Here is a 16,963-nt window from a genome sequence, read left to right on the forward strand (position 1 = left end):
TTAGTTAATTACACCAGTTCAAATTCAATATTTATAGTTAAGATAGGACCACGTATGTTGGGTCCCCTAGTTCAAAATAAAAATTCAGCCCAATAAGATGTAATAGGTGTAGTGTGTTTATTGTCTGGTGTACGACTATGATAAGGCTATTAAAGAGAATAAATTAAATCGTAACAATTTCGTTTAGTTGACGTTGCTTTGAAATTGACAGTATTTATGTAATACTAGCGGATCCGACAGACGTTGTCCTACACGTCTTTAATTTCAAAATTTCAATTTTTAATAAGCCATTTTGATGAAAATTATTATTCAAATGTTATGACAATATCTAACGATCCAGTTCATGGTCACACACGATATAACACAATGATAACAAAACTATTTTTAAATTTCGGGACAGACTAAAATTAAAATTCGAATATTATTTAAAATTTGACACTGCGATGGTAGCGCCGTCTGTCGAATCCAATGTAAAACATTCCAAAATCAACAACAACTTATAAATGGAAAATTAATTAAAAAAACATTGTCCAGCGGACAAAATTGTGAATCTAAACCATTCCCAGATCCCCTTGAACACACACAAAAAATTTCGTCTAAATCGGTCCAGTCGTTTAGGAGGAGTTCAGTCACATACACACGCACACAAGAAATATATATATTAAGATGAAATATAATTATAAACAGCCTTTTAATATTAACGGTTTATACGAAATAAAATAAAAAAATAACACCTATTTTTTGCGTGATTTGTTGAGACCCACAACTCGTTTATTTCCGTTGGTTCGGAGTTTATTCTATTGGAATTTCAATTTCCCAAATTTATTCAACACACAAACTACAAGTGTATAACAATGTTATTTTAGAAAATAAACATGAATGTATATTTATAATTATACACATGACTCGACCTTAAAAATAACGACAGTAGATAATCGCAAAACAGAAATAAGTTTTTAATTCCATTACTGACACAACAAACAATCAGGGTTTATTTGAATAAAGATGTCAACTTTTTGTGTCAAAATAATTATATAAAATGTAAGAATTATATATTGTAAGGTGTTAATAAAAGCGAATACATTGGTCATGTTACTTATATACAAGAATATTTTGACGTTACTGATTTTCTGTATCAAGATCCCCATTCCCAGTAAGTGTTACTTTAGTTATAAAAAAGTAATAAACTTTGAAATAAGCTATAAAAATCACAATAAAGCGATTTCATATAAATTAGAATCCTACCTATACCATAATTATGGCTAATAAGTAATTACGCTGACTGAATATTCTGTAATACTATCACACAGCTTAAACTATGATAATTTTCATTATAATTATTACTGTTTTATATTTTAGTACTTTGATCGGGTGTCCCAAATACCTGTACTCTAATTTATTTACCTGGTTTAAGAGTTTATTTAAAGAAAACACAACATTTTTAATCGCCAAGTTTTTTTTGGTGTTTTTGTAAGGAGCTGCAACCATTACATTACGTTCCACATGACATCTTAAGTAATAAATAAAAATAATATAAATTAAAAACAAACATTTGTCTCAGACTTTCCAAGATCCTCTTTCAGTAGAAGGCACTGCTAGTGTGTATTAACTAAACTACCATACTAGCTGTTACCTTAATATTTTAGCTGCAATACAAGACCAGACCAGTACGCGGGCGAACACATTGTTGGATGACGCAGACGACATACAAAGACAGTTAGACAATGAAGCGCGCGACAGAATGTTAAAAGTGAGATCAAATTACTAATTGTCTATTTTTATAGAACAGGAGGCAAACGTGGAGAAGGCTGATCTAATGTAAAGCGATACCGCCGCCCATGGACACTCTCAATGCGTTATAGGTTATGCGCGATACGCCAAGAAAAGCTTTTTTTAAGTCTTCTCAATTCCGACCAATTTCAAATGTTCTAACACAAACATGGGATGCTACAAATATCCCAAAGCAACATATATTTGTTTTCAAAATAATAAAAAAATATCCAAACTTACGAAACCGGGACTCGGCTTGTAGACGAAATTAATTTAGTCTAAACATACTTTTGATCTCACCGTTTAATTTTAAAATGTTTGTTTTTTACGCCACAGTTTTAATCAAAAATTATACTGTAATTATTTTATATTAATTATAAAAATAATTCAGACGGTTAACGTGCTTAATAGCATGTACGATCTTGGATTAAATCTTAATCCAGTTAAGTGTATTTATACTTTTTATTTATTTAAACGAAATATTCTCACATTAAGAAATCAACCAATCAAAGTGGGGCCAATAATTGGTGAGTCAAATGAATTAGTCGTTTCAATGGCTCTTTCGCTTGATTGACGTTTAGAGCCGCTTAAATTTTCACCTAAATATATTTTCAGCCGACAACAGTGTGGGTGTTTCGCCTTCCCACGCAGACACCGGAACTCAAGATGGCGGTAATAAAGAAAAGATTGCTTGTTAGTTGTATAGATGTTGCTTAACCCACAAGATTATTTAAATACAAAAGTCCATGTTAAAATTAAATTAATGATTTTAATTTTAATGTATATTGAGATTTAGCGTATTTTAGTTAAATTCTAATTATTAGATTTTTTCCGCTTTCAGAACCAGATCAAAAGATGCAGGAGTTCCAAATTGCAGAATAAAGGCAAGACTTATTATTTATTTAACTCTAGTTACAGCAGTCACATTGCGCTGAAAATCTACAATCGTGTTGTACGGGCAATTTTATTTATAACTTAATAATCTTAAAAGGCCGGCAATGCACTCGCAAGTTCCCGGCATTGAGAGTGTCCATGGGCGGCAGTATAACGATAGGGTGAGCCTCCTGCCCGTTTGCCCCCTGTTCTATTAAAAAAAAATTCAAAATGTTTCATTACAATCCAAACAACTCATTATGAACTTCTACCCTATTTAAACTTCTCTTAGTTATAATTATTTTTAACGTTATGATTATCGGAGTGCTATACATACTTGTATGTGACCATAGTTTCTGTCTGTGTGGAATAAATCTTTTAAAATTTCAGATGTTGCTGGTTGGGACTATAAAAGTATGTGATTTATTTATTTCGTAATCATACAGCTTATAATACAATTACACTGAAAATATAGCCAAAAATGCAATACTTAATATTTAACTAAAGAAATTTACAAAAGAAAACAAACAACAAAAATCATTCAATACATTTAACTTAGTGGTACCTAATTTGGCTGTGTTGGGTGATGATGTAAAAGTGAGGGAAAGTACGTGAAGGTATGCATAAGATTTGCATATGTTATGTATAAGATGTGGGTTATGCCTAAACTGACCATTTATTGTTAAACCGGGACGGATTCAATTTAGGTCTAATAATATGATAAAAAAATGATAAAAAAAGCACTTTTTTAAAGTGAGGGTATTTATTTAGGAAAACTGAATTGGCTTAGAAGTTACAAATCATAAAATATAGGCATCCGAAAAGTTTCGTTGTTCATCAGACAAGCAATTTTTGTTTTAATATAGCTTCTGACGATTTCAAATATAAATGAAACTCTTGGCACGTATTTTTTATATTCTGCTACTTAAAAAAGGCTTACTATAAAGTTAGTGATTATCTAGTTGATAAAAGGGCCTGGGACTAGTGCTGGGCAGGCTACTTCTTATTAATTTGCTATATTTGTTTTAAATATTGTAGAATAGGATAGTAGAATTGTTTGATGATTTGCTTTTTTTTTAAAAAGTACCGAGAGTTTTTTACGCCGGCTTTTTCTCTCGGCCAACGCACTCTGTCTTCTTTGCCGATGAGTAGGGATGCCAACAGGCTCGAATTTAATGACGTGGAATAAGTGATCCCATGATTATCTTATGTTCCAAAATCAACGTTTTTTTTTTTTTTAATTTTCACGCGGTTTCTGAGAACGGGACAATTTTGCGTCCCACAGTTCATTTCGGGGACACCGGGACTCGTAATTGGAAAACGGGACATATTTCTGGTCACGTTAGGTATGCCCATGATGCAGGTGATTTTGCACTATGGATATTCTAAATAGTATTTTAAACCATATGCCGCGATATCTTAAACAAGTCAAGGCTTATATTGGTCGTTGTAAAACCCGGCTGCGGGATACAAAACCGTTTATTTTTATTTTTTGCTTTTATAATATTAGCCAAATATTTCAGTAATAATTAAAATGTAGAGGAAATGACACTGCAATGTGAAATTATTTTTATACGTAAGAAATACGACGAGACGGCGAGCGGGGTTGTCTTCTTAAATAATCTTCTTATAATTTTATCGCAACAGACGTGTATCCGACAAGGATAATAAAAGTAACATAGTTTTATGTGAAGTCCGATTACATTGCGTCACACATGTACGACATGACATTTAGCGATGTAAACCAATCGCTATCACATAATATGTCGCTCATAAAATTATGAAGATATTACCGAAGTAGTTGCCACCCGGGCCCGGCAAAAAACGCCAATCCCACCATGTTTAACCAAATAAAGTCCCTTTTTCGGAAAGAGGGTTTATTTATTTACTTACAACCCATACATGGCCAAACCGAGACTAAAAACAATTATAATTTTTAACGTTATGCTTATCAATAACATAAAACCACAATAAAATACAATTAAGTTATTAACAAAATTGATAGAAAATGCTATCCTCTGATCCCCTCCAATTTTACTTCTACATACGCTTCCCGAAAAGATGCTCTCTGGATAGGATATTTGACACTTCTCAGCTGCCTTGCTACTCGGCCGCAGATCAGCCTGATCTCGTGCCTGAGAGACTATTGAGGGTGCTACGTAAAAAAATGCCGACTGACAGTTCAAGGCGCCGGGCCGACAGGGCGTCGGATTCTGTTGGCAACTTTAAATTTGGTACTGTCATTTATTTATTTATTTATTTGGAAACAAAACGGATACAGCTTGACAATAAAAATAAAACATAAAATAAACACATTAGATGTATCCACGATAGGTTTCACTTATATACTATATGATACAAACAAAACAAAACATGACAACGACACATATACATGGCAGAGTTAAGACACTAACAGTTGTTTTATTTTATTTTTAAATAAAGCAGTAGTGGTGTGCGAAAAAGGGTCAATGTTTTTAATAGAATCTAAAGAAGAACACATCCTGTGAAGAGGCTCGCGGAACCCAATGTTGGTTCTGGGAGTCTGAAAATTAAAAGTTCTATGTGAACGTAGAGACCTGGCAGGAACATTAAATGGTATGAGTTCAAGAATAATTTAGTCTAGATAACATTATTCCAGATCAAATGAAGTGGTATTTAGATTTTCCTGAGTGTGGTGGCCATTTGCAGTCGCCAATAGATATTCCCAATGGCTTGATCAAGACAAAGGCGGGTCGGAAAATGATATTCGCTAATTACAATAAACGTCCGGAAGCATTCTATATGTCTAATGATGGAAATCGACGTAAGATATCAAAACAATTGTCTTTTAGTAGAGAGGTAATATTATTTTATTATGTGTTGCGACCTCAGTGCCGTGCAGTAAAATTACTATCATATATATTTATCATAATAATTAATCATAATTTTTTTACTTTTGATTACAAATATCTATTCTGACTAGTAAATACAGATGAAAAAGTAATATTCTACCTTTAAAAGTAATGCTTAAAAATTACTCAAATATCGGACAACCTTTCAGTTTAGTAGGAGGTTGGTTACTAAGCCTACTTTACATCCTTATAAGAGGCTTTGAACATTTTATCAGCTTCTACCTGGATATTTACTCGCGTGAATTTTGTGTGCTTAATATATATATATATTAATATATTATATTTATATATTTTTTGCGGCATTATCAAAAATAATATTTATATTTTCGTAAATTTACATAAAACCATATATCTTATCGTTCTCTCATAAAACTTAATTCTCATCTTTTTTTTTTATTGGACCACAAAATTAGGACAAACACATGTCAACATCAACTTACATGCGAAAATATAAAAAAGCGGCGCCGTCCCTAAAACATGTGGACACGACCAGCGAAATTAGGTCTTATGAAATTGCATCATATGACGATAAATATTTATAATATATATATTATATCGTCTTAAACATATATCATGCCTTTTTAAATTCATGCTTTAAATTATATTACCGTTATCAACCAGATATCACAGCTGAGAGATTTTCTATAACAAGGAAATTCCCAGACTCGTTAAAGCACTGTTCTTTATGAAAGTTCCATCTGGGCCATTGAGATGAGAACCATTTATACGGAACAGATATAAAATGAAGTTTATCGCATCACCATTACTAAGAACGTTATCTCAACTTACATTAATGCGTCCCTTTATTGCACTACGCGTAGCTATTGCTACGGTATTATGTAGCACTTTCCTTAAAATAACTTCCGTTTAGGCGAACTCTACGAAAATTCTGTAGTGTACAAAGTATTTATCACATTGTAATTAGAACCCTGGTAGAGTACTGACTTTATAAATAAACCAAGTTTTAGTTGGGGCATAATGAAAAGTGTATTATTCTTCCAAGTAACATAAATGATTTATTACTTTTCTTAATATGTGAACATGAAATTGCAACCGAAGAAGAAAACTTGTTGATTACATAATATTATTTAAAAAATTTAATTAAGTCAGATATAAAAGGTCTGGATGGGATAGAAATAGTGTGGTAAATACTTCAAAAATAGTATAATTGATGCAACAACGTTTGCTCCCTGTTCTATAAAAAAAAATGTTTCGCTTATGTCTAAGTATTTTTCGTTTTCAGTTCGTTTATTCGGAGATTGGAGTAGGAAAGACAGACCGATGATATATGGAGGAGGAGCTCACAATCGACGTTATGTTTTCCACTCAATAACACTTCACTGGCCGTCTGAACACTCAGTCGGTGGTCTTCAATACCCACTTGAAAGCCAAGTACTGCATGTCTCGGCGGATTATGATACATTTGACGACGCTATTAATGTTTCAAGGAAGGATCGGCTCGCTTTTCTTGGCATCGTCAATTTGTATATGGTAATTTATAGGGTATAGTTTTTAATTTATGAACTAAAATAAACATTTTGCACCTAATTTTAAAGAGAGTGCGTTAGAACTTGACCTCATTTAAGTTTGTTTATTTGTCAAGTCCAAAGCATGTGCGTTGTACATCGTACATTCACACTCACACATATTAATCTTTTGTACTGTGTATTTCTGTATTATTCGCTGTAATTAAACACTTCTATAAATTTTAAACAAATCTTACCTAGAACCGCAGTTTAAGGTTAAGTCAATTAAGTCTCGGCAAAACTTAATTGCCAAAAAAACTTCATAATGAAACTTATAATATTATTAAAGTACAATGGTTTTAATTTTACCTTTGAAATCTAGTAATTACTAATTATGCGTTATACATTAACTTTGTTAAGCAAATACAATTTCATAATAAGATTTTAGATTTAATATCTTTCCAAATATTGTCGGTAATATTTTACCTTTGTAATACTCTTCAAAATTAATCCGTAATTAAACACAGAGTATATCTATATCTGTGCTCTTATGTATAAATTATTTTAATATTGATTACTTTACTTACTAAAAGAGTGCGGTTTTTTTCATGGCATCAATTTAGGGTTCTCTCAATATTATATCATCACATCTTCTTAATACAATGCAATTCTTATTGTTTTAAAGGGCTAGTTATCATAGTTTACCTGTATTGTACATTTTACTCAACTCTATGAATACAAGCATTTCGTTACATTCATAACACAATGTTTTTAGTACCTTTTAACACTCGTGGTTTGCAAACTGTTAGCTAACCATCGCCAATACAGATCGTATATTTTACATCAATTTTCCAAGTTTAGGCTATTAGTTAAATATTTGGTCACACAGATTTTCTAAGGTTCAAACCTTGGAACCCTAATGAATTTGACTGTTACAACGGTTAACCTCCGGCACTCGTCAGGACTCGTAACAATTTTATTAAGCATTAGCGGCCCGTCCCGACTTCGCACGCGTGAACTGTGGGTGTAAATATTGATATTTCCTTTAATACTGTGGAATAACTATTGATCATAATGTCATAGACATATCAGTTTGATAAACTCACACTCAAACACAAAATAACTTTTTCATAGCTAGCAGCTGGCTCCACAAGTATATATATATATATACTTGTGGAGCCAGCTGCCAGTAGAGGTACCTATATCCGAACCAATAGAACACAATTTTCGTTCCCATACTCCTCCGAAATGGCGACTTATCATTTTTTTTATGTATATTCATTACATCTGAGAATCATCTACTATCTATCTTTCGTATACCTAAATGATAAGGGGTGACCCCTAGTTTATTTTTTTATTTTTAGACAAAATATTTTGTTTTTATTTTTTTATGATTCAACATACAACAAAACATACAACCCATAATTTTCATTTACCCTCTACGATCAACCCTTATTTGTTATTTGTTGATTAAGGGCTGATAACTTGAACTCTGAGGTGAATATAGAGAAAAATTACATGAAAACCTAAAAATTTTTCATTGTGGAAAACCCAGTCAGAGACTGGGTAGCATAGCAAAGTGTTCCATATTGGTATGTACTAAATGGGAGTCTAGGCATTATAGAGAAACGAAATTCGTGGGGGCAGCTAGTATATGTATAGTTTGTTGAATGTCGTCAATTAAAAGTAGTAAAAGTATAAAAATGTCCATTTCAAACAGTAAGTCTTCTCAAATCCTTCATTAAACTTTTTATCAAATGTCTCCCTTCTAGATTCCGAATGCCAAAGATAATTTTATTTTCAAATTTCTGAAAGTGATAAAGTACTTCGAATAACTTCACGTTGATCCGATTATTTTTAGAACCTTAAGTAGATAGATTACTTCTAAATTACATCGTCAAGCTACCAGGAAGTTGAGCTTTCAAAAGCTTAACGTAAATTTAACTACATATATTCAATTTTTAGTATCTCAATCACGAGCCTAACGGTAGTACTATGGCTACAGCTCTATAAAAAAATCACATTTAATAAATTATCAGATTTACGTACCCTTAAGTATCATTGTATACAGAATTGGTAGACAATTATTTATATAACTTTCTAACCAGGTTGTGTTTTTTTCAGTACAGAAATTACTCTCACTGCAGCGTTGGAAGCATATTGAATAACGCAAAAAGTGGATTAAACTCGACAATTACTTCGCAACCTTTGAGTCATTTCAATCCACCCTTGAAATATTATGCCAGTTATCATGGCTCTTTGACTGTGCCACCTTGTACAGAGGCTGTACTTTGGCTTATTAGAGATCAAACATTGCCTATAACAAGGGTAAGGAATTATCTTAATAGCAGTTGATTATATAAACTACTAGCGACCCGCACCGGCTTTGGAATGGTGCAATGCTGATTAAAGGCACGTATTTATTAGCTATTGTTATTTTCCTCTCTAAAGAGCTCCGCTGCCTAGCCTTTACAACTCAGCTCGGGCTGTTTTGGCAGGCCTAGCTCGGCCTATGGGAGGGAGAACCGCGGCCTCCGACACGCTATATATAGGCAGGCCACGTCGCGCCGATATAATGTAATATCTTCGAATATATTCATTTAAATCATATGCTGTACATGGCCATTTAGATCCATATTCAATAAATAATTTATTATAGGTATTATATGGATACGGATAAACGCCATAGCCATTATTTGTCGTAAAAAGAAAATAACAAAAACATTTATTGTGCGATATCCATAAGAGATAGACTTATACCGTCTGAGATTTCTGTAGACCTTTTCAATGTGTATTTGATGGATGTTATAATACATATAAAACTTCCACGTCAATCTCTCTATTCATAAAAAACCGCATCAAAATCCGTTGCGTAGTTTTAAAGATTGAAGCGTACATAAGTATATCGGGACAGAGAAAGCGACTTTATTTTATACTATGTAGTGATGACGGACTTTGATGAATGACGGCTGCCATTCCAAGACATTAATTATATAATATAATATGATCAGAGAGACTCTATTACAGTTTTTCATTCGCTTGATACAAAAATCAAAACGGCGTATTACAATTGTTGACTAGTTTAAACCCTCGCCGGTCCAGGGAAGGTTTTCAAGTGTTCAATAAACTCTTTACGTTATCAATACTGACTCGATGGCTGCTGAAAAAAGCATCTTCCACTGTCTAAATTATGTTGGAATGCCAAGCACCCAATTTTCGATTTTTAGCTCGCTCGCCATCCACTAAAATCCAGATAATAGATTAAGTTTGATTGTGAACTTGTCTTTCATAGGCGCTTTGCTACTTTCTTAATATCCCGATGATTTCGTTAGTTATAACTTTTGTACACTTCGAAATTTCACGTTTTACTATAATACCGACTGATATATGTTTGTTATTAATATATATGTTTTTTTTTTGTTTTTTATCTTCGTTTTTTTTTTCAGGAAGCAGCGAAAGCGTTTAAGTCTCTGCTCATTGAGGACTTCCAAGGAAGCCTTCGACGTGAAATACAACCGCTCAACGATAGAAGAATTTACCTTTTCAAATGATTGCGTATAGAGAGAACTATACGGATATTTATCTAATAACGTTTTTTAAGTAGAAATGAGTTGGTATAAAACATTAAATTATTTTTATCAGTATCGTGGGGTTTCTTTGCAATTATTGGAGGTTAGATGAACAGTTCAGATCAGAATCATGTTTTTTTTTATAGAACAGGAGGCATACGGGCAGGAGGCTCACCTGATTTTAAGTGATACCGCCCCACCGCCCATGGACACATGGATGCTAGCGGGCTCGCGAGTGCGTTGCCTGCTTTTTAAGAATTTGTAAGGTTGATAAATTGAAATACTTGAATTAATTAGACGGGTATAATTAATTAAAACATTATACCAAAACAATTTGCGTGATTTAATTATGATAAAAGAGGATCGTGACGGATTACGAAAATGTTTATATTTCATATGAAGCTAAATTACTGAGACTGATGGCTAAGCCGGTTATTCTTAATCTTCTGTTTGTGTCTTTGAATTTCAGCTGTGCGACTTAGCGAGAGAGCCTTTCGTGTTCTGTCATAACAAAATCCAATATGGTTTTAACACGGGAATTATACTAAGAGCTAAGTCTCGGAATATTTTTGTCATAGTGTAAATAAAATATAAAAATGTGATTATCTATAGTAATACTAGCTGACCCGGCAAACGTTGTTTTGCCATGTTTTTGTGCCAAAAAATTAAAGTTTATAATTAACAAAAAAAACATAAGGGATGATTGTAGAGGGGTGAAAATTTAGGGTTGCATGTATTTTTGTATGGTGTATTGTAAAAAAATAAAAACGAAAAATTTTGTCTAAAAAATAAATAAAAAAATTTGAGGATGGACCACCCTTAACATTTAGGGGGATGAAAAATAGATGTTGTTCGATTCTCAGACCTACCCAATACGCACACAAAATTTCATGAGAATCGGTCGAGCCGATTCGGAGGAGTTCGGTTACTAAACCCGTGACACAAGAATTTTATATATTAGATTATAAAGAAGAAAATTTGTACGTAAGTATGCAACGAATTGGCTCAAACAGTACTGAATTGATTTTAAAAATTCACCACTTGAATTCTGTATTATCACTGATTACTGTGATTAGTATAGACTGTTTTAATTGCACGAAAAAAGTAAGGATCCCTACTAAACCTACAATAATGTTATCCAAGGTGTAAAAAATATTATTGTTGACATTTATTCTGTTATCATTTTGTTTTTAATAAAGTCCCGTACCCAAATGGAGCCAGAGATACACTATTGCTAAATATATTATTATTAAGGTATATGTCCACCCGTGCGAAGCCAGGCCGAGCCGCTAGTTCATTATAATAAGCAAAAGATAACAGAGCTTTGGGATCCCTTTTAAGCAATAAAAAAAATACCGGTTCCAGTTCATCCATAACAAATTTAAAAGTTAATTTCATAACAAGGTTATTCATTATTTTTAGTTTTTCAAATTGCATTTTATAGATATAGATATTAGATATTTTTTTAACTGTTTGAAAGTAACCACTTTTCCCATTTTTTAAACATAAACTAAGCGATATGAATGTGTGTGTATGCATGTGTGCGAATGAGTGAGTGTAATGGGTATGAATGTGTAACAACTGAATTGGTCTGTGTTCAGGAGCCAGTATTTTAAACGTTTTTTTAAGTTGTGGATGGTGAGCGAGAAGATTAAGTATTATTATGGAAAACATAGTATTATTATTCTACGACCAAAATATTAGGGAATCCCGATCATCTATTTGCCTATGAAATTATGTTCCAGAAAAATATTTCACATCTTAAATTCCGTGAAAAAGATCCATAGAACTAACGCCCTTGCGAATTGCTTGTCGTTGCAATAAATTATTTACAATAAGCCCTAATCAGCATAGGTCACGGCGATCGATGAAATTGTACTGTACTGTAGGCGACACAAATGTTGCCATTATAGTAAAATCAGCTTAATAACGAAGGGATAAAATTGCAAATATTCTATACATTTCTTATCTAGATCCACGAACTTGACATGTCAGTTGTATAACATCGGAAGACCGCTGCTTAAGGCGACATTCATTCTTGTTTCATATTTTATAAGAAATGAAATGAAATGAAATCATTTATTTGCTAAGATTGTGGTACAATTAGATACATTAATAGTCTAAGATCCGGGATTAGAAAAATACCCTCAACTGTTATTTAGATGTAACAATTTTTTATAAGCTTATTTCAATATTTCTGCCATCATAAGCCTACTGTAAATAATTGTAATTAATTAATTAACAACTAATTTATTAGTAATTTTTACAGGTAATAGCGTAATTTTAAAAAGTTAAAAACCTTCCATAACATTAAACTCATTGGTTATTGCTAAAACCACACCAAATAATTTTTAAATTTTGTATTCGTGATTAGATAGGGATAAAAGATTAAATCCAACGTAAAGCTTGTTACTAATATTATATACTTATTATACTACTAATATTCTGTAATTCTATTACGTAGTGTTTGCACATTTATATGATAACAATCGTCCCCTTAACGAGTCAACATTGTGTCTTCCCGGTTTGGTCACTGACTAGCACGTGGTAGTCAGTTATCTAATCGGTGTGTGACAGGCACCATCTATCATCGCGGATTCGTTTATCGTCTTCCTAATCTTCAGAAGTGTCATTTCTCTATACACACGTTTGTATTTTAAATCAATGGTAAAAAAATAGTTTGTTCGCTATAGAATGTTACTTTAAAGTCATTAAGTAAGTTGGTGCGTTTCATTGGTGATCTCTCTGTAACTATCTAGTCATAGATAACAAAATCGTATACTTAAATTGACACTTTGGAGTTACCAACAAAAGCAAAGACACTATATATATTTAGCGTTTGATTTAATTATAAGTAATTTTCTTTACAAAACGTTAACGTAATAAATAATATCTTTAACATTAGGAGAGCCTCCCCCTGTTCTGTACAAAAAAACTTATAAAGCGTAAAAACTAGTAAAAATATGCAAAATACCAACTTTATATCAAGTAAAATATTTAGATAGTGAGTAAACGATCGTAAAAATCTAACAAAACGTGATAAGGACAACATACATAAATAGAATAGATTGTTTCAGACTTACTGCTATTAATTGTTTTCTGTAAAACTTTTATTATTTATTCCTTTGTTTCTTGATGCATCGGCTAGAACTAATGGCGAATGTGTTGATCACAAAGAAGACGCAGACGGCATTAGTACGCTGTCCATGATATGGATGATTAAAATGGAATAAACAAGTATTTTTATTAAAAAAAAGTATTGATAAAACATACAAAACTTGCATTACACAAATAAACGAATAAATAATTTTGAACTTAACAAACTAATCAGCAGTATCTTTAAATTTTATTTATTTATTCTTACAGTTCTATTTTTACAGTAACTTAATACTAATACAATAGAAAACTAATCTAAAAACATAATACAAATATAACAAGTAAAAACTTAAAACCTAAACCATTTTATAACTAACTATAAATAATGCAATTCTTGTGAATTTAGCCAGTGTGCAACTGAATACATCTGTCTCACACACTATAATATTTAGGGTGCGCAAGACAGGCGTAAATGGTACTTCTTTGAGTAGGTTCGGACGCGCCCGAGGCACTGCCAGCAATTGAGCAAATGTTGCCCTTTATAAAGAAAGGGGCTAATATTTGTATAATGATATTGACATAGGTTATATATATTACTAAAGCTTTAAAATTCCAGTAAGGCTTGTAGGTCATTAATCAGCTGTAACAACTAATTAAAGTCTACAGGTACTATAACAATTTTTAGTGGAACATCACTTAATGAAATAAAATTTCTCTCGGCCTACACCCTCTGTCTTCTTTGCTGATGAGTAGGGATACCTACAGGTTCAAATTTAATAACGTGGAATAAGTGATACCTTGATGATCTTATGTTCCCCAATAAACGTACTTTTTTAATGGAAGTTACAATGTACATTGCAAAATATGGATATTCTTTAGTGGGGACTCATAAGATTAAACTAGAAGTACATATATCACAGCCAATTAGCTTAAATAGCCGTTCAATTAACTGCCTAGCCTTTTAACTAAACAGCGCCGTTTAATTAGCGGCCTGAAAAATTTTTAACCGTTGAGATTACAACATTTTATAAACTTAAAGGATATTTATGTGGGTGTAAGGATTCTCCCATATCTTATCTAAAATCCCCGAAATCCTCTTCTCTGTTGATAGTAGTATGGAATACAAGTCACGGCTTAGAGATTCATGCTATTTTTATTTCAAAACTCCGAGATTCGTCTACTACGCGAATTTTATAAAAAATGACACTACAGATTTAGTTAAATAACTGGTATGATTGTCGCTTTATTAAAGACTTTTTTGACTAAATTTTGAATTAGAAAATTGATAACATATATTTTGGTCTTGTTAGGGAAGTCCATACATAATTGGCAATAATTTTAAGGGGTTCAATACTAAAAAAATCGTATTTTAAATCAAAAATAATTTCTAATAAATATTTGACTTAAAAAAAAATATCACCAATTTTATTTGATTGTTACAAGAAATTTAAATCAAACATTGTTATTTACGATACGATTAAGTTATCATATCAGCAAATTATCGTAAGTGCTTAATCGTAATTACTTGTTTTAAGTAAAAAAATATCATTATCAAACTTAACTTAAAAATTCAACTTATTTTAATTTAATCTTAACAGAACTATTTTAAATTTATTTGTTACATAAAAACGATTTAGCGGCTTGTAGACAAATAATATGCGTCAAAAAGGGTTTTTTAATTTTGTATCGACGTTCAAATTATAAGAAAAGCATATATTCCATTGCGTGGTTAGTTAGTATATAATGTTAATGTATAGTTTTTTATTAAAGTGAAATCATTGCCAATAGACTGATTTAGGAATTATAAAGATAAGCGGGTCGATGATGATTTGAGATTTTATATTATCTATTAGTGATCATTCATAGCAAAATTATACATTTTTTTCTATGATGGTTAATATGATCACAAATCAAATTGCAAAGAAAAACTATTAACAATAATGTCCCGGGACACGTAAGTCTTGTAGTTTACGTCGTAGTTCGTAAATCTGTAGTTCAGGAAAGCCATTATCTTTTAACTACAAAATATTATGTAGGCCTATTGTAGATTATATTTTTTTCCTTTTTTAATCTATAATTATGACACGTTTCCCTAACGTCAACTTGACATTTTAATGGTGTAAATGTATAAATCAGTAGTTTTACGTTGATTTTTTTTTAATATTCGTTTACATTTTTGTATTTATTATTTACTGTGTATCATGAACACTGCAAATGATCATCTTTGTCGGTCCAATTGAATGAATTGCCGCCAATGGGACTTCAAGGTAATAGAAATCACAATGAGTTCAAGAAAACGCAAACCTGAAGAAACATTTATACGAAGTGTTATTAGGGAATTTCAAAAGGAAATCATTCGATTTCTCGAAACAATCTCGAAAGCTCAAATGGATACCTTAACGAAATTATGTAAAGAACTTCGAGAAGTTAAAACGAAAATGTATGGTTTTAATGCAACTACTAGATTTAACATTGATCGTAATGTTGAAATTGAATTAGAAGCTATTGAATTGGAGAACAGGTCTTTAAGAGAGAAACTGAAGAACTTGGAAAAAACCCTAATTCATCTAAAAAAATCGATTATTACGCGCAAAGACGGAAAAGTTCATAATTATTTTCAAATAGAATGCTTAAAAGGGCCAACAGAGAAGGAGGATAAAATTTTAGTTCATAATAAAAACGAAGTAACTGATATTCAAATAGTCGAAGACGTTTCCTCGCCGAAAAAACTCGGTAAGTTAATTAATTAATTTATTTAAAAATTGGTTTGCCCAGGGGGATTACAATAGGAATTTACATAATTTTTCTTTTACCGAGACGAATTCAATTCCGCGCAGAGTGGAGTGGACTGAACCCCTCCTACCCATCAATGTCACTGTTGGTAAAAGTGACGTGATGGGTGGGAGTTTTAGCTAAGTGACCCAGATAACACGTAAAATCTTGCCGGGTAGCCATTGATAGATCTAGGGATTATCAAATACAAACATCAAGAACAAACGTCAGTACTAACTATTTTTACACCCAATAACAGACAAGCCCAGCATGCATTATAAAAATCAGTGGAGCTACAACAACTTTAGGTCTGGCCTCAGATTTCTGAATCTGTTTCAAGATCACTTTTAATGTTTCCTAGCGATTTTTTCCTTCATTCATTCATTCTACCGTTCGAGCAAATGTTAAATGCGCACATAGAAAGAAAGTCCATTGGTGCACAGCCGGGGATCGAACCTACGACATCAGGTATGAGAGTTGCACGCTGAAGCCACTAGGCCAACAGTGCTCTCCAGCATGCATTATA

The 16,963-nt window shown here is 32.2% G+C and overlaps 1 protein-coding gene across 1 annotated transcript; it reads left to right on the forward strand.

Annotated features, from left to right (window-relative positions):
- The first annotated feature begins 1,089 nt into the window (after positions 1 to 1,089).
- On the forward strand, positions 1,090 to 10,570 carry LOC111004176 (carbonic anhydrase 6-like). Its single transcript, XM_045629008.1, has 8 exons — positions 1,090 to 1,153; positions 1,647 to 1,750; positions 2,386 to 2,463; positions 4,649 to 4,877; positions 5,282 to 5,446; positions 6,778 to 7,025; positions 9,125 to 9,328; positions 10,447 to 10,570. The coding sequence occupies exons 1-8, from the start codon at positions 1,090 to 1,092 to the stop codon at positions 10,549 to 10,551; spliced, it is 1,197 nt and encodes a 398-aa protein (XP_045484964.1). The 3' UTR covers positions 10,552 to 10,570.
- Positions 10,571 to 16,963: the final 6,393 nt, after the last annotated feature.

Source organism: Pieris rapae, chromosome 7 (assembly GCF_905147795.1).
Source record: "Pieris rapae chromosome 7, ilPieRapa1.1, whole genome shotgun sequence".
NCBI lineage: Eukaryota > Metazoa > Arthropoda > Insecta > Lepidoptera > Pieridae > Pieris > Pieris rapae.